We start from the raw sequence: 25,650 nt of genomic DNA on the forward strand, positions 1-25,650 counted from the left end.
ACAGCTGGAGGGCCAGGCTGGGCAGCAGTGCCTGGATATCGACATTCACTGACAAAGTGAGGATTCAGGGAGCTGGGGTGAAAAATGGGAGGAAAAAGGAGAGCTCAGGGAGCAGGGCTGGGAGGTGACAGCAGACCCTGACCTGAGGAACTCCCTGCTCCAAGGAAGGTGGAAAATTCCCTGGGAAGGTTTAGCAGCCACTGGGACAACACAAAAGTGGTGCTGTGCCACCAGCTCCTCTCCTGGAGCCAGCTGACACCTGGGAGGCGGAGCTGGGATAAATCCCCAGGGATCTGAAGGAATTGCTGCTCTGCAAGATGGGATTTGGGGGACACCCACTCGGTGTCCCCACCCTGCTGCTCCGGGGGAGCCCTCGGGGTGAGGAGCTGCGGGATGAACACCACGGAGGCTGCACCCCCTCCCCAGCACAGCTCCAATTAATTAGGGCTGAAAAGGAGTTCCCGGAGATGCCCTAGAGGCCCCCTCTCCCCCCCAGCCCCGGGCCAGCCTGTTCCCAAGAGTGGCTGGGGAGAAGCTGGAGCAGCGCTGTCACGCAAAGGCGGCGAGCCCAAAGGAGCGGAGCCCCCGGGGCAGACCCCGCCCCACCGAGAGCGCCGGGAACAGGAGAAAATCCCTGCGGATAATCCCATCCATGTGTGCCAGACACAAAGGGGCTTGTTTGCATGCCAGGTGCCAGGGCAGCTCCAGCCCCTTCCCCTCCCCACGTGCCCACCACCCCACCCTGCTGGGGACCAGCAGCACACCTGGCACAGCTGCCTGGCACCTTGGAATGCTGCTGCTTCCCTCCCCCCGAGGGCCAGCCAGGAAAAGCTGGGCTTGGCACCTACTGAAGCACCTCCAGGAGGGTCCTGCACAAGGGCTGAGCTCGGCTTTGGCAAGGCCAGCCTTCCTGGGCCAGGCTTAGTGCTGCTCTGGGGCGAGCACAGGCCAGCAGGCACGGGGAGCTGGGAGCAGGGAATGGCCAAAGCTGCTGGAATCCCATCCTGGACTGGGACTGGGGTGGCCAAAGCTGCTGGAATCCCATGCTGGACTGGGATTAGGGTGGCCAAAGCTGCTGGAATCCCATCCTGGACTGGGACTGGGGTGGTCAAAGCTGCTGGAATCCCATCCTGGACTGGGACTGGGGTGGCCAAAGCTGCTGGAATCCCATCCTGGACTGGGACTGGGGTGGCCAAAGCTGCTGGAATCCCATCCTGGACTGGGATTGGGGTGGCCAAAGCTGCTGGAATCCCATCCTGGACTGGAACTGGGGTCAAAGCTGCTGGAATCCCATCCTGGACTGGGACTGGGGTGGCCAAAGCTGCTGGAATCCCATCCTGGACTGGGACTGGGGTGGCCAAAGCTGCTGGAATCCCATCCTGGAGTGGGACTGGGGTGGTCAAAGCTGCTGGAATCCCATCCTGGACTGGGATTGGGGTGGCCAAAGCTGCTGGAATCCCATCCTGGACTGGGACTGGGGTGGCCAAAGCTGCTGGAATCCCATCCTGGACTGGGATTGGGGTGGCCAAAGCTGCTGGAATCCCATCCTGGACTGGGACTGGGGTGGCCAAAGCTGCTGGAATCCCATCCTGGACTGGGATTGGGGTGGCCAAAGCTGCTGGAATCCCATCCTGGACTGGGACTGGGGTGGCCAAAGCTGCTGGAATCCCATCCTGGAGTGGTGGTGGCAGCCAGACCGAGCTCCTCCATGGTAACACCAGGCCAGGAAAAGGGATGAGTGCCCAGACATGCCCAAACACTGCTGGGGTGCAAAGCAGGGCCACATCCAGGATCTGCACCCCTGAAATGCTGACAGAGGGATCCCAAAGGATCCCTTGGGCCCTCTTCCCTCCCCAGGCAGACACACGAGTACCAACAAGCAGCACTGAGCTGCTGAGGGGCTCAGAAGGGTCAGCAAGGTTTGGGTTTAAACCATGGCAAAGGTTTATGGGCTCCTGGAAGCTGTGCTGAGCCCCAGCAGCCCAGCAGGAGGAACAAAACGGGGCAGGGTAAAAGTGGGCAAGTCCCAAAAGCACTTGAGGAGGTTTCCACACCTCAGGGCTGCAGCAAGTCACAAAGAACCTCCCCAGGAGGCCGTGGATTAGAGTTAAACAACTGCTTTAGTGTTGGCTTCTGTCTCTGAGCTCCCAGCTGGCCTCTCCCCACCCCTGGAGCCCCACGCCAGGCACTGAGATTCCAGGGGCTCCCACCGAGGGCAGGGATGTGACTGCACCTTGGGAAGGGAGGGAGGGATCACGACGTGGTAGAAATCATCTGCTACAGGAGAGGAAACAGTCCCTGGGCCTAAGGGAGGGTGGGTGGCTCCTGAGAGGGGACAAGGCAAGAGGCTTATCGGAGATCCAGCAGCACCACGTCCCTCTCCACTACTGACACGTGGCTGCAGGTCTGGAAGAGAGGACAAGAGGGGACAGGGGGTTAATCAGATGTTCCCACAGCTCAGCTGAGTCTCCTCCACCTCCTGACACGACCTGTGCTGTCCCAGGACAGCCCTGGGATCCAGTTTGTGGATCACCCCAACTGCTGGCCTGCCTGGTGCCCCACAGGATCACGGCAGGCCCCAGACACAAATCCCCCCAGCCCAAACAGCCCTGGGCTGCTGCCTGGCCCTGCTCCTGCAGCCAGCAGCTCTGCAGCACACTTCAGCACTGCAGAACCTCGGGAGGCTCCTGCACCTCCTCTCTGGGGACTGGAGAGCAGCCCCTGCCAGGCTGAGCCTCCCAGCACCTCACCCAGCAAGTGTCCAGCAGAGCCACCCCTCCCCAGAGCCCCCAGGGCACTCACTGTGAACAGAGGGGGGTCTTTGGGGTGTGGGTGGAAGCCCTGCTGCCGGCAGGATGAGATCTCCTCCAGGCCATGCTCCGTCAGCCTGAAGAACCCTGTCCTGCAGCAAGGAACAGCAGCTCTGGAGCTGCAGCCTCTGCAGGCCCAGCCCATCCCCCAGGGCACCCAGGGGCTGCTCACCCCCAGCAGGAGCAGAGATGGAGCCTGAGGGACACCCCAATTCCTGGGAAACTCCTCTCCTGAACCTCCTGTCAGGGGTGGGCAAGCCCTGCCCAGACACAGCCTGGGGAGCAGCTCACAGGAGCTGTCCAGTCCCACGGGTGACTTCCCCTTCCCCTTCCCCTTCCCCTTCCCCTTCCCCTTCCCCTTCCCCTTCCCCTTCCCCTTCCCCTTCCCCTTCCCCTTCCCCTTCCCCTTCCCCTTCCCTTCCCTTCCCTCTCCCCTTCCCTCTTCCCTTCCCTCTTCCCTTCCCTTTTCCCCTCCCTTCTCTTCCCATCCCATCAGGATTCTGAGGGAGGAAGGCTGTGACTGACACACTCCTGGGATCCACAGCCCCCCCTGGCCCCCCATAGCCCCTCCTAGCCCCCCACAGCCCCCTCCTGGCCCCCCACAGCCCCTCCTGGCCCCCCACAGCCCCCTCCTGGCCCCCCCAGAGCCCCCTCCTGGCCCCCCAGACTCACTCCTGGTACTTGGGGGAGCACACGATGGCGATGGACTCGGGCAGCATCATCTGGTAGGAGCAGTGGGTGTGCAGGTCCACGCTGGACAGGAAGGCTGTCTGGGTGGGGTGGGTCTGCACAGGGACAGGGGACAGCTCTGAGAGGCTGTGACAGCTCTGGAGCAGCAGCAGCTCCTTGCCCAAGGCCTCAGGCAGCTGCTGCTCTCCAGAGATTGCTCAGCTCTGCTTGGCAGGGATCCCAGTGCCAAGGGCTCCCTGGGGACAGCGGGAGGAGCCTGCAGCTGGCACAGCTCACTGCAGGGACACGGCCTGGCAGATGTGTCCCTCCAGGAGAGCAGCTTGGGGTGTCCCCACAGAGCCACCAGAGCTGGCTCTCAGCTGGAGGAAACGTGAGCTTCATGTCTGAGATGCCACTTGCAGAGAATGCTGGAATGGGTTGGGTTGGGGGGAGCTCAGAGCCCACCCAGTGCCACCCCTGCCATGGGCAGGGACACCTCCCACTGTCCCAGGGTGCTCCAGCCTGGCCTGGGACACTGCCAGGGATCCAGGGGCAGCCACAGCTGCTCTGGGAATTCCATCCCAGCCCCTCTCCCAATATTCCTTCCCAAAATCCCATCCAAACCTGCCAATGGAACCCTGGAATGGTTTGGGATGGAGGGACCCCAAAGCCCATCCAGCCCCACCATGGTCCCACACCTCCCACTGTCCCAGGGTGCTCCAGCCTGGCCTGGGACACTGCCAGGGATCCAGGGGCAGCCACAGCTGCTCTGGACACCTGTGCCAGGGCTCCCCACCCTCCCAGGGCAGAGTTCCTTCCCAGTATCTCATCCAAACCTCTCCTCCTTCCCTTTCAAAGGACTCGATGCTTTAGGAAGGAACCCAGAATTACCCAGGCCTGGATTTCCCAGCAGAGAGTGAACGAGGCTGTACCAGAGGAGAAACCCAAGCAGAGGCTGCTGCCCAGCCCACGCCCTGCCACCTCCTGCTCCAGCAGCCCTTCCCCTGGCGTGGAGGCCAGGGGAGTGCCAGGGGAAGGAGACTCACGTGGATCCAGCCCAGGGTGACGAGGCCATGCTGGTCCTGGATGACAAAGAGCTCCTCCTCGCTCTCCGTGGTGCACGAGTCGGGGCCCCCCAGCTGCTTGGGGACGATGACGTGCGTGACGGTGAACTCGTTCCTCATCTGCAAGGCAGGGCCACCACGGGCAGCTGTGAGCCCCAGGTCACACCCCCAGGTGTGAGGGACCTTCCTGAGCCTTGGGACAGCCCCGTGCATGGTGGTTTTCTCTTTGAGTTGGGTCTTATGAGCTCTGAGAGAATTATTACAGCTGAGATGGCTCAGCTACACTGAACGGCATCAAATCAGCAGGAGGGGCTCTGAGGTAGTGTTGGAAACAGAAAAAGATTTAATAAAAGGCAAAATAATGAAGCTCTTACAGAGAAAAACTGAGCTAAGGGTAAGAGGTTCTTGCTCCTGCTGAAACACCCCACAAAAGGGATTATTTCCTTTGGTTTCTGTCTCTGAATTACCCAGGCCAGACCTCTTGGCCTCTGTCCAGTTGGGCAGCCCCAAGTTTAAAGTGAAGACTCAAAGGTCTCAGGAGGTGCCTTTTTACCAAATTGAGGAGAAAAACTTCTGGGCTTTTTGCCTTTTGAAGGAGACAAAGAATAATTTGGTTGCTCTGTCAACAGAGGGCACATTCCTACATCCACCACCCATCTGCAGGTGCAGCTCCCAGGAGTTCCAGGATTTTTTCCAAAGGAGTTCCAGGATTTTTTCCAAAGGAGTTCCAGGATTTTTTTCCTGTTTCATTCTCCCTGCTGTGCAGAGCACCCCCAGGAGCTCAGAGAAGCCCTGGACACCCCCCAGACCCAGCTCTCCACTCCAAAGGGGATGATGCCTCATCCCCAAAGCATCCCCAGAGTCTGGGAGCAGCTGGGCTGCAGGGAGTTGCTACATCAAACAATTTCATTCCAAAGCAAACTTCTGGGAGTGGCTCGGGGCAGATGGGCTGGAGCTGCCAACAAAACCTGAGCACGCAAAGTCTGGGGGGGACAGTGTCCTGTCAGCCTGAGGGCCACCAGCTGGGACACCCAAAGGACAAGGAATGCCATCAGGAATGCCACCAACGGGACAGAAGAAGATGAATGAGGACTCAGGGTGGGGAAAGCCTAACCCAAAAATCCCCAACCCTCACAGAGAAGCCTGACACCCCACTGAAGAATCCAGGACAAAAACCAGGCTCCTTGAGCCACTTCCAAGGCTGTGGCACCATGACAAGCAGCCCCTTGTGCCACTTCTGGGGTCCCCAGGGGGGCTGTGTCCTTACCAGCTTCCCACAGAGGATCCCACAGGTCTCCACGCCCCGCACCGTGTTGGCATCAGCCAGCTGCAGGAACTTGTGGCACAGCTCCCTGGGGACAATGACCTGGCGGAGGACATCCACACCTGCACCTGGGGGAGCAGGGAGCACAGTGAGCAGGGAAGGTCCCTCAGGGCAGGGTCTGAAGGGGGGACACGGGGAACATCCACTGGGAAGATAAAGTCACCTTCCAGGGGTGGGCTCGGGGAATTGTGTCACTGTGACACCTGCAGCACCTCTCTCAGACCAGGGAAAGGGAGATGGAGAGGGGAAGGACCCTCTGGCAGGGGTCAAAAGGAGGGTTTTGTTACTAAAGATGAAACCACACACCCTCAGGAAATGTTATTTACAGCAGGACGTGTCACTGGGCAAGACTCAGCCAGTGGACGTGTCTGAATCAGCATTTTGGAACCACATTTGGTGGGATTTGGTCAGGAGGAGGATTCAGCCAGGAGCTGAACCCCAATCTCCAGCAAGTTTTAGGATCAAGGAGAGGCAGACAGGCTGCAGACCCTGCAAGAGCAGGGAGGACAGCACCCAGTGACCCAGGAGAGCACAGCCCCACGATCAGGAAATTCCAAGGGCTTCCCAGAGAAGCTGGCTGTGTTTGGCTGAGCCCAGCAGGGAGAAGGGCTGCTCCAGGAGGTACTAACTGTTCTCTGTGCTCCCCAAAGCACTGGGCTTCAAAGATCTGTCCACGACAGGAGGTCTGGACGGCACAGTCCCCGCTGCTGGACTTGCTGGGTGAACTGGAGAGACTGGAACCTTTGGGATTAAATCTGTTGGGGGCTTCTCCACGCCAGGGATGAGGGGTCCATCCACAGACTCTGGCTCTGGCTTCCCAAACTCCTGCACTATCCTCAGGCGCTCCTTCTCCAGCTCCTGCTGCCGGATCATCTCCTCGAAGGCGTGGAACTGCTCCTGCTCTGCCTGCTGCTGCTTCATCAGGGCTACCCGAGTCTTCTCCTCCTCCAGCTGCTGCTGCAAAGCCAGAGCATGTGCAAATTACTCTTCCTCCTCCTGCTGCAAGAGGAACACGCCCAGGGACAGCAGCAGAGAGAGGGACACCAGCCCAGGGCAGGCCCCAGCCATTCCCAGGTTATTCCTAGAGGACACCAGCAAACAGCATTTTCTGCAAGGAAACTTCAGCTTGCAGGGCACAGATCCAGAGCCAGCTGCACCAAGGGCAGGAAAACCACTGCTTTACCCTCCCTCTTCCATGGAATTACAATTCCCTCTATGCTCTGAAGTCCAGAGCCAAACTGACTGCTTTGCCCACGCAGATCCTGGGGTTGTGGTGGAATTACAACCCCTACACCCTCCCCCTTTTTAAATTTAATTTCTGCTCCTAATTTTTCATCACGTGGTGCTTTCCTCTCGTGGGGCAGAGCGAACACACCAAGCACACAGCCCCAGCTCAGGCTGGCTGGGGATGCACGGGGAGCAGAGCCAGGGCCACCACCTCTGCCAGAGCCACCTGCAGTGACATTGGGGCCACCCAGACTGGACATTCCCCAGCACCCAGGGAGCCCTGTGAGGCTGAGGGGCTCCAGGGGAGCACAGCCTGCAGCCTGCTGTCACTCACCTCCTGCTCCTTGTACTTAGCATAGTCCTGGGCGTACCTCTTTAGCAGCTCCTCCTTGAGCTCTTCGGCTTTGGGAAAGGCTACTTCCTTCAGTTGCTGGGGGAGGAAACTCAGCATCAGCCTGGGGCAGCCCCAAGGCAAGGAAAAATGAAACCTGAGCAGCTGAAGAGTCCAAAATGCACCACCAAAATCACTGAGCAAGAGCTTGGGCAGTGCTGTCCTCTCCTCTTCTGGTCAGCGCTGAGCAGAGGAGCTGCAGCTTCTGGAGGCTGGGAGGAATCTCCAAGGATTCCCTTGGAGAAAAGAAAACCACCAGCCACCACTCACGGTCTTTGAAAAGCAGGGAGTTGAACAGGGAAGGAAGGACACCCCAACTGGACACCACAGCCAGCCCAGTGCAAGTACAAGGGGGTGAGAACCCCCTGAAGTGTAACTCTGGAATTGTTTAGGGTGGAAAACACCTCCAAGGTCACAGAGTCCAACCATTCCCCCAGCTGTCCACCACTAATCCATGTCCCCAGGTGTCTTGGAACACTTCCAGGGATGGTGGAAGCTGGTGCCAGGACTGGACAATGCTTTTGGGGAAGAAATTTTCCCAATATCCAACTGAAGCCTCCCCTGGTGCCAGGCGAGGCCGTTTCCCCTTATCCTGTCCCTGCTCCCTGGGAGCAGAGCCTGACCCTCCTCCTCCTGTCAGGGAGTTGTGCAGAGCCAGAAGGACCCCCCAGGTCCCCCTTTTCTCCCTCAGAGCCCCTTTCCAGCCCCCTCCCCATCTCTGGACACACTCCAGCCCCTCAATGGATTTCTTGGAGTGAGGGGCCAGAACTGAACTCCCGAGGGCTCAGCACTGCCTGGCCAAGCCAAGGCTCCTCACATTTGTGTGGCTCCCTGGTCCCAGAGGCAGGGAAGGCCCAGGCTGAGTGCCCTGACCACGCTCCCACTGCAGCCCTGCTGCTGTCCCCACTTACTTTGACCGTCTCCCTCTTCTCGGGGATGACGGCGTTTTTGTAATCGCGGTGCTGCGGCAGCTTCTCGATGAAGAGCCTGGAAAAAGGGACACAAGCTGCAGCTCAGGACACTCAGGGGGACCCCTGTGCTCCCTGTGTCTGGCTGCAGGGAGCCTCCAGCCCACAGCAGCCCCTGGAGCTCTGCATGGCACTCAGATCTCACCCCATCCCAAGGGAGAGCCCCTCTCAGGTTCTCCTTGCACCTGGCCTCTGGAGGTGACCCTCGGGGACAAACACTTTTCTTTGGAAGGGAGCCATCAATAACCTGCTCTGAGGTGGGGACTCAGGGAGCTGCTCGGGCAGCTGCTCACACCTGGCAGCATCCTGGCATTCCACCCCAGCTGACTCAGAGCTCCCTCCTTCTGCAGGGAGGGACAGGGAGTGTGAGCAGCAGGGGAAATCAGCTCAGACCCTGGCCAGGGAGAACCTGCAGGGGAGCAAAAAGCAAGTTCCCAACAGCCCCAGCTGCTGCTGCTGCAGGAGCCTTTGCAGCCTGAGCTCCCCAGGTATTCCAGGCAGGAGGGAGAATTCTGGGCTGGCTCTGGGGAGGGAAATCAAGACTGAGCTCAGCACCCTCCCACTCAGCTTCTCCTGTCCCAGGGTGATGCCAGCCCTGCCCAGGGACACTTCCAGGGATCCAGGAGCTCCCTGCTCTTCTCCCAGGGAAGAATTTCATTTTAACATCCAATCTAAAGCTCTGCTTTTCCCATGTATTCCCCTGGGAAAGGGGGGAAAAGCAGGGGAAAAAGGGGGGGGAGAGGGAAGGGAAAGGAGAAAGGAAAAAGGTAAAAAGAGAAGAAGGGAAAAAGAGAAAAAGGGAATAGACAGTGCCACAGACAGCAGAACAAACCAACCAGGCAAAGCCAAGCAGGAAAAACTCAGGAGTCACAGAAACCCTGCCAAAACTCTGTGTGTGCAGCAAACAAACCCAGCTGCTCCAAGCTCTCCAGGACTGGAGAGCTGCCCCCCTGGATGCTCCTGGTGAGGAGGCAGGATCAGCAGAGCCAGGGCACAGCTGGAGCCCTGCAGAGGCCGTGGCTGCCCCCCAACAGCCCCAAGCCCAGCGAGGTGCCACTCCCAGCTGGGGGTGTGAAGTGGGTCACGGTGCCCAGGAGACACAACAAGGCCCCGAGCCCTGGCAGCAGCTCAGGATCCAATGGAAGGGATTCATTAGGCAGGATTAAGAGCAGATGCTGGATGGAAAAACCAGCAGAGACAGCTGGGTTTCCACAAGTCAGGAAGCAGGGAAAGACGTGGGCAGGAGGAGGAGAGGAGGGCTCAGGCAAGGCAGAGGAAAACCCCGGGGCAGAGGAAGGGCTGGAACAGCTCCTGGCTCCTATGGACAGCCCTGCTGGGGCCTGGCAGCACCAAAGGCTCCCACAGCCAGCAGCTCTGGGCTGCTGCAAACCCCTCGAGCCCAGCTGAGCAGCAGCTGCAGAGCAGCCAGAGCCAGGACTATTTTTAAGCCCAGCTCTGGCACCCAGGCCAAGCCGGTGGCTCTCGAGGCCTTCGTGACACCCCCACAGTCCCTGGAGCTGATCCAAGCAAACTGAGGAGCCCCAGCATTACAGAAAAGTTGTGTCTTGCTCCTTTTTTCCTTCTCATTTGGCTCGAAGTTGTGTTTTATTCCTTTTTTTCTTTCTTATTTAGCTCAAAGTTGTGTCCCATTTATTTTTTCCTTCTTACTGGGCTTTGCCAAACCAACCCAGTGCTCCTGCTCAGAGTCCTTTTGGGTCAAGGCAGGAGAAGCTGCTCAGGACCACAGGCAAGGAAAGACTTGCAAGGTGACAAGACACAGGTTAAAAATCCTGGAGATAATTCCAGAATCCTGGAATGGCTGGGAAGGGAAGGGAAGGGAGCTCAGAGCCCACCCAGTGCCACCCCTGCCATGGCAGGGACACCTCCCACTGTCCCAGGGGGCTCCAGCCTGGCCTTGGGCACTGCCAGGGATCCTGGGGCAGCCACAGCTGCTCTGGGAATTCCATCCCAGCCCCTCCCCACCATCACAGCCAGGAATTCCTTCCCAAAATTCCATCTTTGGGCAGCCCAGGGCAGGAGCTCACACTGCTCAGGGCTGCAGAGATCCCACCAGGGCAGGGTTTTCCCAATATTGCCTCCATTCCATCCCTGCCCTCTGGCAGTTTAAAACCATCCCCCCTTGGCCTGACACTCTCTGCCTGTGTAAAAACCTCTCTCCTTCCTTTTCAGAACCCCTCTTTGGGCAGCAGAAGGGACTCTCAGGTCTCCCCAGAGCCCTTTCTTCTCCAGGCTGAACACCTCCAGCTCCCCCATTGCCAGGGAAGGGACAGCACTGCAGAAATCCCACCAGGGCAAGGTTTTCCCTGGTGGGAATGATTTCCCTGGTGGAAAAGGTTTCCAGCCAGGCTGGAAATGCCAGCAGAATCATTTGAAAGCAGCTGGGGACACGAGCCAGCACCTCTGGCTGCTGCAATGACCCAGCCTGCAGCTCATTTGTTTAGTTAAAACGTTTCTCCTCCGGCCCCAGCTGCCTGAGGGGCCTGGAACCCTTCCCAAAGCTTTGTTGGGAACCTTTCCCAAAGGTTTTACACTCCCCAGCTCCCTGAGCAGCCTCCTGGCCTCGCCACCATGCCCATAAAAGCTCAGGAAGGGCGAGGCAGGGAGCAAAGCTAATCAGAGAAAAATGTGTTGGGTTTGAGGGGCAGCAGCCCTGCCCACGGGGGCAGGCAGGGAAAATGCCCACGGAGATGCCAGCCCTGTCTGGGGAGAGTGGGCACAGCACAGAGCACAGCAGGGCAAAGCAGGAGGGGCAGATCTAGGGGAAAACCAACGGGAACAGGACACTGCAGGGCTGGCATCAGGGATTTTATCCTTTTCAACACCCACAGCTGTGTTTGAGGGGGCAGGGAGTTCCTCCACAGCAGGGAGTTCCTCCTTTAGGACCAGGGACCCTTTGAGGATTTATTTCTTTTACACCTTTTAATTTTACTTAGTTTTACACCTCAGCAGCAGAGCACCCCAAACCCCTGAGGGGCAAATCCCTGAGGAGCAGATCCCTGAGGGGCAGAGCACCCCAAACCCGTGAGGGGCAGATCCCCGAGGAGCAGTTCCCTGAAGAGCAGCTCCCTGAGGGGCAGATCCCATGAGGAGCAGATCCTCGAGGAGCAGATCCCTGAGGGGCAGATCCCTGAGGAGCAGATCCCCAAGGAGCAGATCCCTGGGGAGCAGATCCCTGGTGAGCAGTTCCCTGAGGAGCACATCCCTGAGGGGCAGAGCACCCCAAACCCCTGAGGAGCAGATTCCTGAGGGGCAAATCCCTGGGGAGCACATCCCTGAGGAGCAGATCCCTGGTGAGCAGTTCCCTGAGGAGCAGATCCCCGAGGAGCAGATCCCCATGGAGCAGATCCCCGAGGAGCAGATCCCTGAGGGGCAGATCCCCGAGGGGCACATCCCCGAGGAGCAGATCCCCGAGGAGCACATCCCCGAGGAGCACATCCCCGAGGAGCACATCCCATGAGGAGCAGATCCCCGAGGAGCACATCCCCGAGGAGCACATCCCTGGGAGGCAGTTCCCTGAGGGGCAGAGCACCCCAAACCCCTGAGGAGCAGATCCCTGAGGAGTACATCCCTGAGGAGCAGATCCCTGAGGAGTACATCCCTGAGGGGCAGATCCCTGAGGAGTACATCCCTGAGGGGCAGAGCACCCCAAACCCCCGAGGAGCACATCCCACGAGGAGCACATCCCACGAGGAGCAGATCCCCATGGAGCAGTTCCCCGAGGAGCAGATCCCCTAGGAGCCAGTTCCCTGAGGGGCAGTTCCCTGAGGGGCAGAGCACCCCAAACCCCCGAGGAGCACATCCCACGAGGAGCAGATCCCCATGGAGCAGATCCCCGAGGAGCAGATCCCCGAGGAGCAGACCCCAGACCCGCGGGGCTCCCCCGCCTGGCCGTGGCCCGTCCCTTACGTGATGTACTTGTGGTAGAGGATGAAGGCGTGCTCCAGGTTGCCCTCCTGGCAGTAGACCGTGGCCATGCGCAGCATCTCGACGCCCGAGCGGAAGTAGCGGCGCGGGGGCACGTCCTGGCTGACCTGCACGCTGCTGCCCGCCCGCACCAGCCGCCGCACGCGCTCCTCGGGGGCCAGGCTGGCGCTGCCCGCCGCGCTGCCCGGCATGGCCGCACTGCGCTGGGGCTGCGGGGAGACGGGGTCGGAATGTGGGCAACTGCCGAATGGGGGAATCAGGGAATTGGGGGATCACAGAAATCGGGGAATCACAGAAATCAGGGAATCGGGGAAGCACAGAAATCGGGGAATCACAGAAATCGGGGAATTGGGGAATCACAGAAATCAGGGAATCATAGAAATCAGGGAATCAGGGAATCACAGAAATCAGGGAATTGGGGAATCACAGAAATCGGGGAATCACAGAAATCGGGGAATCACAGAAATCAGGGAGTTGGGGAATTGGGGAATCACAGAAATCGGGGAATCACAGAAATCGGGGAATCACAGAAATCGGGGAATTGGGGAATTGGGGAATCACAGAAATTGGGGAATCACAGAAATCGGGGAATTGGGGAATCACAGAAATCAGGGAATCGGGGAATCACAGAAATCACGGAATTCGGGGAATCACAGAAATCACGGAATCGGGGAACTGGGAATCACAGAAATCGGGGAACTGGGGAACTGGGGAATCACAGAAATCAGGGAATCACAGAAATCGGGGAATCACAGAAATCAGGGAATCACAGAAATCAGGGAATCACAGAAATCAGGGAATCGGGGACTTGGGAAATCAGGGAATTGGGGAATAAGAGAAATCAGAGAATCAGGGAACCGGGGAAATCACTGAATCACAGAAATCAGGGAATTGGGGAATCAGGGAATTGGGGAATCACAGAAATCAGAGAATCGGGGAATCGGGGAAATCACTGAATCACAGAAATGCCTGGATCACAGAAATCAGGGAATCAGGGAATTGGGGAATCACAGAAATGCCTGGATCACAGAAATCAGGGAATCGTGAATCATGGAACCAGGGGAATCAGGGAATCACAGAAATAACTGGATCACAGAATCCCTGGATCACAGAATCAGGGAATCTGGGGATCAGGGAATTGGGGAATCACTGAAATCACTGGATCAGGCAATCAGGGAATCAGGCAATCGTGAATCATGGAATCAGGGAAATCATGGATTCACAGAAATCACTGAATCAGGGAATTGGGGAATCACTGAATCACAAAAATCACTGAATCTGGGAATCAGGGAAATCACTTGATCAGGGAATCATGAATCACAGAACCGTGGAAATCATGGAATCAAGAGAATCACAGGATCCTCCCAGACTCATCCTGACCCAACAGGCTCCATCCAGACCCACTCTGATCCAACAGGCTCCTCCCAAATCCATCAGGATCCTCCCAGACCCACCCTGACCCAACAGGATCCTCCCAGATCCTCCCCCCACAAGGGGCAAAGGGGGAATCCCTCTGTCCTGAGAGGAAACATCCCCCAGCCCTGAGCAGATCCCCTTCCTATCAGACATGGCAGTTAGAAATTAATTTAGGTTTGAAATTAATTTAGGATTTAGAACAGAAACTTAAAACGAAGGTTGCCACAGCCAGCCCCCCTCCGCGATGGGATTCTCCTTCCTGAAGTGACTATCCCACGGCCGGAACCCTCCGGGGCGGATCCCCCCTGTTCAAGGGAAGATTCCAGACCCCCCTGCCCGCACCGCCATACCGGGCTCCCCCTGCCGGAGCCCCCTGCCGCGGTCTCTCGGGGGAGCTCGGGACGCCCCAGCACCGCGGCCCCGGCGCCTCAAGCCGCCCCCGGTGCTCAGAGGGACCCCCAATCCCGCAGGGCCCTCCCCAGCCCCGGCCCGGCCCTGACCTGGCGCGGGCGGCTGCCGTTTCCCCTCAGCACTTCCGGGTTCTTCCCCACCTGCCGCAGCCTCGCTCTCGGCAGCCAATCAGAAGCCGCCTTAACATCCGGGTATGCACCACTAACCCCCTACTTCCGCCCGGTTGCGAAGCGACTTCCGCTCCTTTAAGAGAACGTCGTGCGCGATGACGTCAAAGCGGTAGCTCTTAAAGGGGCAGCGCCCGTGAAAAGGCCGCGCTCCCCCAGCCCAAACCCGGCCGTTCTCACCCCAAAACCGGCCCCGACCCCCCCGCAGCGCGGGCCCCTCACGGGAAATCACTGCTCCGCAGCCAGGCTGGAGTTTGCACAGCGTGGAAATTTACTTTAGCAAAAGTAAAAATTCTTTACTCGGGTAAAAAAAGTTTGCTGATTTTACCCATTAGCAGAAATGGGTAAAAAAAGAGAATAAAAATCTGGATTTTCATGGCCAGTCCCGTTCCTTGCCCTGGGGAAATCAACAAAATCCCGTTTTGTTGAAGGTCCAGGGGTACCTGAGGATGTTTCTTTAGGATTATTCCAGCATCGCTCAGGGATCAGTCACAGCACACGATGAAAAAATTCCTGTAAAAGCACAGACCTGTGAGACAAACCTGATTAAAAACCAGCCCTGATTTTTTAAAAAACCTGCTGCCTGGCAGCTCCTGCCGGGCCCAGCTGCTCCCTGAAGGGTTCTCCTGGTGGAAAAGCACCAGAGCTGTGGGCAGTGAGAAAAAACAGGTTAAAAATCGGAATAAAAATGAGATTAAAACCAGCCCTGGGCAGCTCCTGCAGGGTTCTCCTGGTGGAGCTCTGTCAGGACATGTCCTGCTGGCCCAGCTGGGGCTTCCTGGCCTGGGGGCTCTGGGGGGGACACAGCTCCTGGTGCTGCTTCTTCTTCTTCCTCTTGGGGGGTGGGGAGGGACAGCAGTTCCTGGGGGGCACAGGGCAGGGCAGCTCCATGGCCCCCTGCTCCTGATGGCTCTGTTCCAGATCATTCTGTTCCAGATCATTCTGCTTCTTCTGCTGCCTCTTACGCAGCTTCTTCTGCTTCCTCTGCTCCTGATGCTCCTGCTCCACATGTTCTGGCTTCTCCTGCTCCAGGTGTTTCTGTTTCTTTTTCCTCTGCTCCTGATGCTCCATCTCCAGATGGTTCTGCTCCAGATGTTCTGGCTTTTTCTGCTTCCTCTGCTCCTGGAGCTGTGGCTTTTTCTGCTTCCTCTGCTCCTGATGCTCCACCTCCAGATGGTTCTGCTCCAGGTGTTCTGGCTTTTCCTGCTCCAGGTGTTTCTGTTTCTTTTTCCTCTGCTCCTGATGCTCCACCTCCAGATGGTTCTGCTCCAGATAATTCTGCTTCTTCTGCTCCAGATGTTTCTGTTTCTTCTTTTTCCTCTGCTCCTGATGCTCCTGCTCCAGATGTTCCAGCTTTTTCTGCTTCCTCTGCTCCTGCTCCAGATGTTCCAGCTTTTTCTGTTTCCTCTGCTCCTGATGCTCCTGCTCCAGATGATTCTGCTTCCTCTGCTCCTGATGCTCCATCTCCAGATGGTTCTGTTCCAGATGATTCTGTTTCTTCTGCTCCAGATGTTTCTGCTTCTTCTTTTTCCTCTGCTCCTGATGCTCCATCTCCAGATGATTCTGCTCCAGATGTTCCAGCTTTTTCTGCTTCCTCTGCTCCTGATGCTCCTGCTCTTGGAGTTGTGGCTTTTTCTGCTTCCTCTGCTCCTGATGCTCCTGCTCCAGATGATTCTGCTCCAGATGATTCTGCTTCCTCTGCTTCTGATGCTCCATCTCCAGATGATTCTGCTCCAGATGTTTCTGCTGCTTCTTTTTCCTCTGCTCCTGATGCTCCATCTCCAGATGATTCTGCTCCAGATGTTCTGGCTTTTTCTGCTTCCTCTGCTCCTGATGCTCCAGCTTTTTCTGTTTCCTCTCCTCCAGATGCTCTATCTCCAGATGGTTCTGTTTCTTCTGCTTCCTCTCCTCCACATGCTCCAGCTCCAGATGATTTTGCTTTTTCTGCTTCCTCTCCTCCAGATGCTCCACTTCCAGATGGTTCTTCTCCAGGTGATTCTGTTCCTGATGTTTCTGCTTTTTCTGCTTCCTCTGCTCCTGCTGCTCCAGCTCCAGATGGTTCTGCTCCTGCTGCTCCAGCTTCTTCTGCTTCCTCTGCTCCTGCTGCTCCAGCTCCAGGTGTTTCAGCTTCTTCTGCTTCCTCTGCTCCTGATGATTCTGTTCCTGACATTCCAGCTTTTTCTGCTTCCTCTCCCCCAGGTGATTCTTCTCCTTCTGCTTCCTCTGTTCCAGATGTTCCATTTCCTGATGTTCCATTTCCTGATGTTCCATTTCCAGATGATTCTGCTTCCTCTGCTCCAAATGCTCTGTCTCCAGCTGTTTCAGCTTTTTCTGCTTCCTCTGCTCCAGGTTATTCTGTTCCTGATGCTCCAGCTTTTTCTGCTTCCTCTCCTCCAGATGCTCTATCTCCAGATGATTCTGCTCCTGATGATTCTGCTTTTTCTGCTTCCTCTGCTCCAGGTGATTCTGTTCCAGATGTTTCAGCTTTTTCTGCTTCCTCTCCTCCAGACTCTCCAGCTTTTCCTGCTGTCCCTGCCTCTGCCTGGTACTGCTGCTGCTCCTGCAAGGAAATCGGGGATCAGCACCCAAAAAGGGCTGGGGGGAGCACCCAGGGCCCCTCTGGGAGCACCCAGAGCCTTTCCTGCAGCCTGAACTCCCAGAGAGGCTCCCTCCTGGTTTCTGACAGGATCTCCATCAGGGATTTTCAATTTCCATCAGGAGCTGGGATGAGGGGAAGGAGCCACAGCTGTGCCACAGCTGGCAGAGGCTCCCAAACACGTCCTGGAGATGTTCTGTGAGCTCCCCAAGAGACAGGAGGTGCCAGAGCTCAGAGCCCAGCTGGGGGAGGCTCCTCCAGCCCCCCTGCTCCAGGAAGAGCAGCACAGTGCCCAGCTGGCTCTCCTGGCACTCCAGCCCTGGGAATTCCCAGCTGGGAACATTCCAGCTGCCACCCTGGGGGTGCACAAGAGCCTCCCTGCTGGCATTCTGGCTCTGAACTTCCAGAAAGGCAAAGCCCTGGGGGAGCTGCAGCCTGGAAAGATCCAGCAGGGGTTGTTCCCAAAGGGAGGGAGCAGGGGAAGGGGCCAACACCTACCTGGGCACTGCCAGGGGGGGCTGGGGGTGCTTCACCAGCTGCTTCTGGGCCTTGCCTGGGGCACTGCCCTCCTTCCTCAGATCTGAGCCCAGACTCTTCAGCTCACAGCTGCTTTTGAAGGGGATTTGAGAGAGAATTCCAGATGTTTTCACTGGGAAAATGGAGTTTTTCACCCACTGAGTGATCCCACCAGCCCTTCACACCCCGGGAGGAGCCCTGGGGGGTTTCCATGCAGCTCCAACCCCAGAATGGTTTGGTTTGGAAAGGACCTTAAATCCCACCCAGGGACACCTCCCCTGCCCAGGCTGCTCCTTGGACACTCCCGGGATGGAGCAGCCCCAGATTTCCTGGGAATTCCATCCCAGCCCCTCCCCTCCCTCCCAGGGGGGACTTCTGCCCAGAACCCCACTACCCCTGCCCTGGGGGCTGTCCCATTTCCCCCCTGGAGCCCCCCTGAGCCCTCAGGCTCACCTCGGGGCTCTCCTCTGCAGGTCCCTGATGTAGTTGGGTCTCTCCATGGGGTGCCCTCGAGATGTGTTGAACACTGGGGACACACAGAGTTAGCCCAGAGCAACTGAAACCACCCCAAAACTCTGCCTTTCACTTCCTCCTTAGCTAACTAAAACAACAACAAAAAAAGTTCCCTGAACTATAATTTTTCTTTTTCTTCAAACTGTTCCAATCTAAACTAAAAGCCCAAAAGAGCCTAAAACACTACATTCCAACACCAAAAAAACTAATAAAAAATTAAGCAAACCAAACTGTAATGCCCCAAAAATGTCTAAATTTAACTTAATTTCTCTTGCAAACAATAAAAAATTTTATTGTTTATCATTATTCATTTTTCATACCTATAAACACCTTGTTAAATTAACAATTTTTTACACTTTTCTAAAAAAAATAAATCTTTTCCCAAATAAAAAGAAAAACCACTTAAAGCTACTTTTTAAAAAACCTTTTTGAAAAGTTTCCTGCCAAAATCTGCCCTTCCCTCCCTGAACCTTCCCATCCCAGCAGGATGCTCACATTCTATGGCAGCATTTGGCTCCATGCCTTCAACCTCAATCAGGTACCTGAAAGAGCAGCAAAACATCTCTAATTACACAATTAATTATGAAAACACTGATGGGCTGGTGGTGATTCAAACAGAAGAAAAAGGACTGGGAAGTTTTAGATCTTTTATTTATGGAAAATCAGCTTTTAATGCTGGATTTTGGGATGAAAAAATGTCCCCTAAGAAAAGCTGTGAATCCTTGCAAGTTTGGGGTGACAGAAATCACTCCAGTCTGGGCTCCTCCTGGAGGGCCACCAGTGAGCCCAGCTGGGCAAGGAGAAGTGACCTGGAATTGTCACCAGGAGAACCTGCCTGGAATTGCCACCAGAACTGACCTGGAAGTGCCACCAGCAGAACTGACCTGGAATTGCCACCAGGAGAACTGGCCTGGAATTGCCACCAGGAGAACTGGCCTGGAATTGCCACCAGGAGAACCTGCCTGGAATTGCCACCAGGAGAAGTGACCTGGAATTGCCACCAGTGAGCCCACCTGGGCAAGGAGAACTGAACTGGAATTGCCAGCAGGAGAACTCACCTGGAACTGCCAACCTGGGCAAGAACTGACCTGGAATTGCCACTACTGAGCCCACCTGGGCAAGGAGAACTCACCTGGAAGTGCCACCAGCAGAACTGACCTGGAATTGCCACCAGGAGAACCTGCCTGGAATTGCCACCAGGAGAACCTGCCTGGAATTGCCACCAGGAGAACTCACCTGGAATTGCCTCAAGGAGAATTGACCTGGAATTGCCACCAGTGAGCCCAGCTGGGCAAGGAGAACTGAACTGGAATTGCCAACCTGGGCAAGAACTGACCTGGAATTGCCACCAGCAGAACTGACCTGGAAGTGCCAGCACTGAGCCCACCTGGGCAAGGAGAACTCACCTGGAAGTGCCACCACTGAGCCCCTCTGGGCAAGGACAACTGAGCTGGCACTGCCAGCAGCAGCACTCACCTGGCACTGCCAGCAGCAGCACCCACCTGGCACTGCCAGCAGCAGCACCCACCTGGCACTGCCAGCAGCAGCACCCACCTGGCACTGCCAGCAGCAGCACCCACCTGGCACTGCCAGCAGCAGCACTCACCTGGCACTGCCAGCAGCAGCACCCACCTGGCACTGCCAGCAGCAGCACTCACCTGGCACTGCCAGCAGCAGCACTCACCTGGCACTGCCAACACCCACCTGGCACTGCCAGCACCCACCTGGCACTGCCAGCAGCAGCACTCACCTGGCACTGCCAGCAGCAGCACCCACCTGGCACTGCCAGCAGCAGCACCCACCTGGCACTGCCAACACCCACCTGGCACTGCCAGCAGCAGCACCCACCTGCAGACCAGGTAGCCAGTCCTGTTCAGGCCATGTGTGCAGTGCACCCCGATGAGTTTATCTGCAACACACACAGGGCACACTGAGCTGCTTCTGCTCCCCAATCTCCCCAATCTCCCCAGAATGAGCCCATCTGCCCCCACCCCAGTGCAATACCCACACACATCACAGGCTCAGGTCTAATTAGCACCCAGCTCGTTAATTCTGGCTGCTCCTCTGCTCAATCCCAATTAAGGCTCAAATCACCCAGACCCCTGCAGAGCTTTGGGGTGGGAGGGAGCTCAAAGCCCATCCAGGTGAGTTCTGCCTCCATCCCTGCCCCGGATCATTCCTTCCCCAGGAAAATCCAATTTATTGCATTGATTGCACATTGCCAGGCCAGGAGGAGGGAGAGAAATCCCTGCTGGGCCAGGAGGGGAAGGGCAGGCTCACCGTTGTCCTTGTTGGTCATCAGGAACCCTCTCACCAGGTACCTGAACCTCACAAAGGTTTTTCTGTTGGGGATCTCGTGGCCCATGGTCAGGATCTTGCAGTAGCGCAGCGTGGGGGGCAGCTCCTGGGGGAAGGAATCAGTCATTTCCAGAAAAAGCACCAAAATCCTTGTTAATTACACAATCACTGGTAATTAACTGGAAAAAACTAGTTTTTCTCACAAGGATTCTTATTAATTACACAATCACAAGGAATAAACCAGAAAAAAACCCGTTTTCCTCACTCAAAAAATCTTATTAATTAAAGAATCACAGGTAAAAAAGCAGAAAAAACCCACTTTTCCTCACACAAAAATTCTTATTAATTACACAATCACAAGTAATAAACCATAAAAAACCCGTTTTCCTCACTCAAAAATTCTTATTAATTAAAGAATCACAGGTAAAAAAGCAGAAAAAACCCACTTTTCCTCACACAGTAATTCTTATTAATTAAAGAATCACAGGTAAAAAAGCAGAAAAATGTGTTTTCCTCACACAAAAATTCTTATTAATTAAAGAATCACAGGTAAAAAAGCAGAAAAAACCCACTTTTCCTCACACAAAAATTCTTATTAATTAAAGAATCACAGGTAAAAAAGCAGAAAAAACCCACTTTTCCTCACTCAAAAATTCTTATTAATTAAAGAATCACAAGTAATAAACCATAAAAAACCCGTTTTCCTCACACAGTAATTCTTATTAATTAAAGAATCACAGGTAAAAAAGCAGAAAAAACCCACTTTTCCTCACACAAAAATTCTTATTAATTAAAGAATCACAGGTAAAAGAGCAGAAAAAACCCACTTTTCCTCACACAGTAATTCTTATTAATTAAAGAATCACAGGTAAAAGAGCAGAAAAAACCCACTTTTCCTCACACAGTAATTCTTATTAATTAAAGAATCACAGGTAAAAAAGCAGAAAAATGTGTTTTCCTCACACAAAAATTCTTATTAATTAAAGAATCACAGGTAAAAAAGCAGAAAAAACCCACTTTTCCTCACACAAAAATTCTTATTAATTAAAGAATCACAGGTAAAAAAGCAGAAAAATGTGTTTTCCTCACACAAAAATTCTTATTAATTAAAGAATCACAGGTAAAAAAGCAGAAAAAACCCACTTTTCCTCACACAGTAATTCTTATTAATTAAAGAATCACAGGTAAAAAAGCAGAAAAAACCCACTTTTCCTCACACAGTAATTCTTATTAATTAAAGAATCACAGGTAAAAAAGCAGAAAAAACCCACTTTTCCTCACACAGTAATTCTTATTAATTAAAGAATCACAGGTAAAAAAGCAGAAAAATATGTGTTTTCCTCACACAAAAATTCTTATTAATTAAAGAATCACAGGTAAAAAAGCAGAAAAAACCCACTTTTCCTCACTCAAAAAATCTTATTAATTAAAGAATCACAGGTAAAAAACCAGAAAAAACCCACTTTTCCTCACACAGTAATTCTTATTAATTAAAGAATCACAGGTAAAAAAGCAGAAAAATGTGTTTTCCTCACACAAAAATTCTTATTAATTAAAGAATCACAGGTAAAAAAGCAGAAAAATATGTGTTTTCCTCACACAAAAATTCTTATTAACTAAACAATCACAGGTAAAAAATTAGAAAAATGTGTTTTCCTCACACAAAAATTCTTATTAACTAAACAATCACAGGTAAAAAATTAGAAAAATGTGTTTTCCTCACACAAAAATTCTTATTAACTAAACAATCACAGGTAAAAAAACAGAAAAATGAGTTTTCCTCACCCAAAAATTCTTATTAATTAAAGAATCACAGGTAAAAAAGCAGAAAAATAAGGGTTTTCCTCACACAAAAATTCTAATTAATTATGGAATAATAGGCAATAAACCAGTAAAAAAAGCCAGTTTTCCTCACAGAAAAACTCTCATTAATTACACAATCACAGCTAATAAAAGATGAGTTTTCCTCACACAAAAATTCTTATTCATTACATAATCACAGGTAGTAAACCAGTAAAAAACTCCAATTTTTCTCACACAAGGATCCTTATCTCCCCAGTTTGGAGCTCTTCCCTCAGGAGAGCCCAAATCCCCAGCCCAACAGCATCCCCAAATTTGGGCTGGTTTAGAGGATCTGGGGGCTGGAGAGCTGATCCCTGTCCTGCAAGGCTGCAGCTCAGCCCCTCCCAGACTCCAAGGAGCTGTTTTTGGGGAGAATTCCCCATTTTGAGCTCTGAGCTCCTCCCTCAGCAGAACCTACAAAGCTCACAGCAATGACATCCCCAAATGTGGCTGGTTCAGAGGATTTGGGGGCTGGAGAGCTGATCAGAAACCCCCTGGCCTGAAAGCTTTCAGCTCAGCCCCTGGCAGAGGATTCCAGCCCTGCCCCTCTCCAGGGAGCTGTTTTTGGGGAGAATTCTCCATTTTGAGCTCTGAGCTCTTCCCTCAGCAGAACCTACAAAGCTCACTGCAATGACATCCCCAAATGTGGCTGGTTCAGAGGATTTGGGGGCTGGAGAGCTGATCCCTGTCCTGCAAGGCTGCAGCTCAGCCCCTGGCAGAGGAGTGCAGCCCCTCCCAGGCTCCAGGGAGCTTTTTTTGGGGAGAATTCCCCATTTTCAGCTCTGAGCTCTTCCCTCAGCAGAACCTACAAACCTCACAGCAATGACATCCCCAAATGTGGGCTGGTTCAGAGGATTTGGGGGCTGGAGGGCTGATCCCTGTCCTGCAAGGCTGCAGCTCAGCCCCTGGCAGAGGATTCCAGCCCCTCCCAGGCTCCAGGGAGCTGTTTTGGGGGAGAATTCTCCATTTTGAGCTCTGAGCTCTTCCCTCAGCAGAACCTACAAAGCTCACAGCAATGACATCCCCAAATGTGGCTGGTTCAGAGGATTTGGGGCTGGAGAGCTGATCCCTGTCCTGCAAGGCTGCAGCTCAGCCCCTGGCAGAGGATTCCAGCCCCTCCCAGGCTCCAGGGAGCTGTTTTTGGGGAGAATTCCCCATTTTGAGCTCTGAGCTCTTCCCTCAGGAGAACCCAAATCCCCAGCCCAACAGCATCCCCAAATGTGGCTGGTTCAGAGGATTTGAGGGCTGGAGAGCTGATCCCTGTCCTGCAAGGCTGCAGCTCAGCCCCTCCCAGGCTCCAGGGAGCTGTTTTTGGGGAGAATTCCCCATTTTGAGCTCTGAGCTCTTCCCTCAGGAGAGCCCAAATCCCCAGCCCAACAGCATCCCCAGATGTGGCTGGTTTAGAGGATTTGGGGGCTGGAGAGCTGATCCCTGTCCTGCAAGGCTGCAGCTCAGCCCCTCCCAGGCTCCAGGGAGCTGTTTTTGGGGAGAATTCTCCATTTTGAGCTCTGAGCTCTTCCCTCAGGAGAACCCAAATCCCCAGCCCAACAGCATCCCCAAATGTGGCTGGTTCAGAGCATTTGGGGGCTGGAGAGCTGATCCCTGTCCTGCAAGGCTGCAGCTCAGCCCCTGGCAGAGGATTCCAGCCCTGCCCCTCTCCAGGGAGCTGTTTTTGGGGAGAATTCCCCATTTTCAGCTCTGAGCTCTTCCCTCAGCAGAACCTACAAAGCTCACAGCAATGACATCCCCAAATGTGGCTGGTTCAGAGGATTTGAGGGCTGGAGAGCTGATCCCTGTCCTGCAAGGCTGCAGCTCAGCCCCTGGCAGGCTCCAGGGAGCTGTTTTTGGGGAGGATTCCCCGTGCTGGGCTCTGACCTCCCGGCCGTAGTAGCGCGTGGTGTAGGTCAGGTCGATGATCAGCCCCAGCTCCTCCTTCCTCTCCTGCACCTTCCTGATGAGGTCACGAGGGGAGAATCTCTCCTCTGGCAGCAGGTTCTGCTCAAAGCTCTGCAGGGAATGATGGGATGGAGCAGTTATTACAATCTGGGGAGAGGGGACACTCCTGCTCTGGAGTGTGCTGGAGATCAGAGACAACAACTCAGGCAGAAAAAGAAAATCATGGTTTGGTCACTGAATTCTGGGCTGGTTTGGCTGAAAAGGACATTAAAACCATCCAGTTTATGGATTTGCTCAGGGCCTCAGTGCTTTGGGAGCTCCCAGGGGTGACAACTTTCAGTGACACCACAGCTGGGCACTCACAGCAGGGTTTGCTGTGGGAATTCAGCCCAAACACACAAATCACAGAATCCCTGAGGCTGCAAAAGCCCCTCAACGCCATCCAGAGCCAGCTGTGCCCACTGCCCACCCTGTCCCCAGCCCAGAGCACTCAGTGCCACCTCCAGGAGCTCTCTGGACACCTCCAGGGCGGGCAGCTCCAAACCTCCAACACCTCCCTGCCCTTCCCAGGAAGAAATCCCCCCTGGGGCTGTTCCCTCTCCTCCTGTCCCCGTTCCCTGGAGCAGAGCCCAGCTGCTGCCCCTCCCAAACCCAGCTCTGCTTTTTGGGATCAGGAATTCCCTCAAGGAAGCCCCCCCAAGCCAGGCTTGCCCCCTCAGCCCAAAGGGTCCCCTCACCTTCTTCAGGGGCACCTTGAAGGCCACGAAGCGCGTGCCAGGCATCCTGCGGCCCAGGGGGGTGTACTCCGTCCACCTGAGCCCAGGGTGGGTCAGACGGGGCAGGGACCCCCGGCCCGGCCCCCCTAGACACCCCCAGAGCAGCAACACAGCTCCCCCAGCCTGGGAACCCCCAATTCACCAGCACCGAGAGCTCTCAGCCTCCCCCTGGTGAAAAATCCCCCATGGCTAGGGACCCCCGACACACGGGACACCAAATCCCCCCAGTCCTGGGGACCCCTCAAACTCCGGCTGGCCCAGGGACCCCCACATTCCTCCCCAGTCCTGAGGACCCTCAAGCCCACCCTGGCCTGGGAACCACGGCCCTGGTCTGGGGACCCTCAAACCTCCCCCAGGCCCGGGACACCCCAAAGCCCCCCTCAAGCCCCCACTGAGCCTGGGACCCTCAAATCCCCCCTGGCTCAGGGACCTCCAACTCCCTCCCTGGCCACAGATCCTCAAGCGTCCCCAGGCCCGGGGACCCTCACACCCTGCAGCTCCACAGAGCCCAGAGCCCCTGACGCCCTGTATCCCCTCAAGCCCCGCGGCCCCGCGCTCGGGCCGCGCTCACCGCTCCGGGACGCGGCAGGACCCCCGGCCCGCCATGATGGCGACGCCACCGCGCATACGCGTGACGTCACTTCCGCGCCCGCCGCACGTGCGCGCGGGGACACACTGGCCACGCCCCAGCATGAGACCACGCCCATGGCAGATAGGCCACGCCTCCCGCGCGGAGGTGGGGTCTCGCGCCGCGTAGCGGTGACGGGCGGTACTGCAGGCACAGAGCGGCGGCGCCACCGAACCGGGGACACCGAACCGGG

The 25,650-nt window shown here is 55.4% G+C and overlaps 2 protein-coding genes across 4 annotated transcripts; both read right to left on the reverse strand.

Annotated features, from left to right (window-relative positions):
- Positions 1 to 1,920: 1,920 nt before the first annotated feature.
- STAMBP (STAM binding protein) lies at positions 1,921 to 14,427 on the reverse strand. The gene is given in 11 exon segments (XM_059870731.1): positions 1,921 to 2,406; positions 2,803 to 2,902; positions 3,483 to 3,595; positions 4,526 to 4,663; positions 5,811 to 5,935; positions 6,497 to 6,824; positions 7,429 to 7,524; positions 8,397 to 8,472; positions 12,381 to 12,607; positions 14,315 to 14,373; positions 14,376 to 14,427. Coding segments are annotated over 11 exon segments (1,356 nt in total). The 5' UTR covers positions 14,413 to 14,427; the 3' UTR covers positions 1,921 to 2,349.
- Positions 14,428 to 14,640: 213 nt separating this feature from the next.
- DUSP11 (dual specificity phosphatase 11) lies at positions 14,641 to 25,501 on the reverse strand. Of its 3 annotated transcripts, XM_059870729.1 has the most exons (10): positions 25,401 to 25,501; positions 24,791 to 24,866; positions 24,033 to 24,164; positions 20,298 to 20,421; positions 19,866 to 19,926; positions 18,513 to 18,559; positions 17,958 to 18,030; positions 17,487 to 17,597; positions 15,560 to 16,952; positions 14,641 to 15,463 (listed from the first exon to the last, which is right to left on the reverse strand). In XM_059870729.1, exons 1-10 carry the CDS (start codon positions 25,454 to 25,456, stop codon positions 15,137 to 15,139), a joined length of 2,400 nt encoding a protein of 799 aa, XP_059726712.1. In that variant the 5' UTR covers positions 25,457 to 25,501; the 3' UTR covers positions 14,641 to 15,136. The 3 variants fall into 3 exon arrangements, with proteins under 3 accessions (XP_059726712.1, XP_059726710.1, XP_059726711.1); XM_059870727.1 differs by having other exon boundaries at positions 14,641 to 16,952; XM_059870728.1 differs by having other exon boundaries at positions 14,641 to 16,952; positions 17,487 to 17,594; positions 25,401 to 25,500.
- Between the last annotated feature and the right edge of the window lie 149 nt (positions 25,502 to 25,650).

Source organism: Haemorhous mexicanus, chromosome 30 (assembly GCF_027477595.1).
Source record: "Haemorhous mexicanus isolate bHaeMex1 chromosome 30, bHaeMex1.pri, whole genome shotgun sequence".
Taxonomy (NCBI): Eukaryota; Metazoa; Chordata; class Aves; order Passeriformes; family Fringillidae; genus Haemorhous; species Haemorhous mexicanus.

Coding starts and splice junctions, on each gene's coding strand:
- DUSP11 (XM_059870727.1), bottom strand. CDS start 25,456: ATGCGCGGTGGCGTCGCCATCATGGCGGGCCGGGGGTCCTGCCGCGTC. Junction 24,165..24,790: donor TCAAGGTGCCCCTGAAGAAG/GTGAGGGGACCC, acceptor CATTCCCTGCAG/AGCTTTGAGCAGAACCTGCT. Junction 18,560..19,865: donor ACTGGCTACCTGGTCTGCAG/GTGGGTGCTGCT, acceptor CTGCTCTTTCAG/GTACCTGATTGAGGTTGAAG.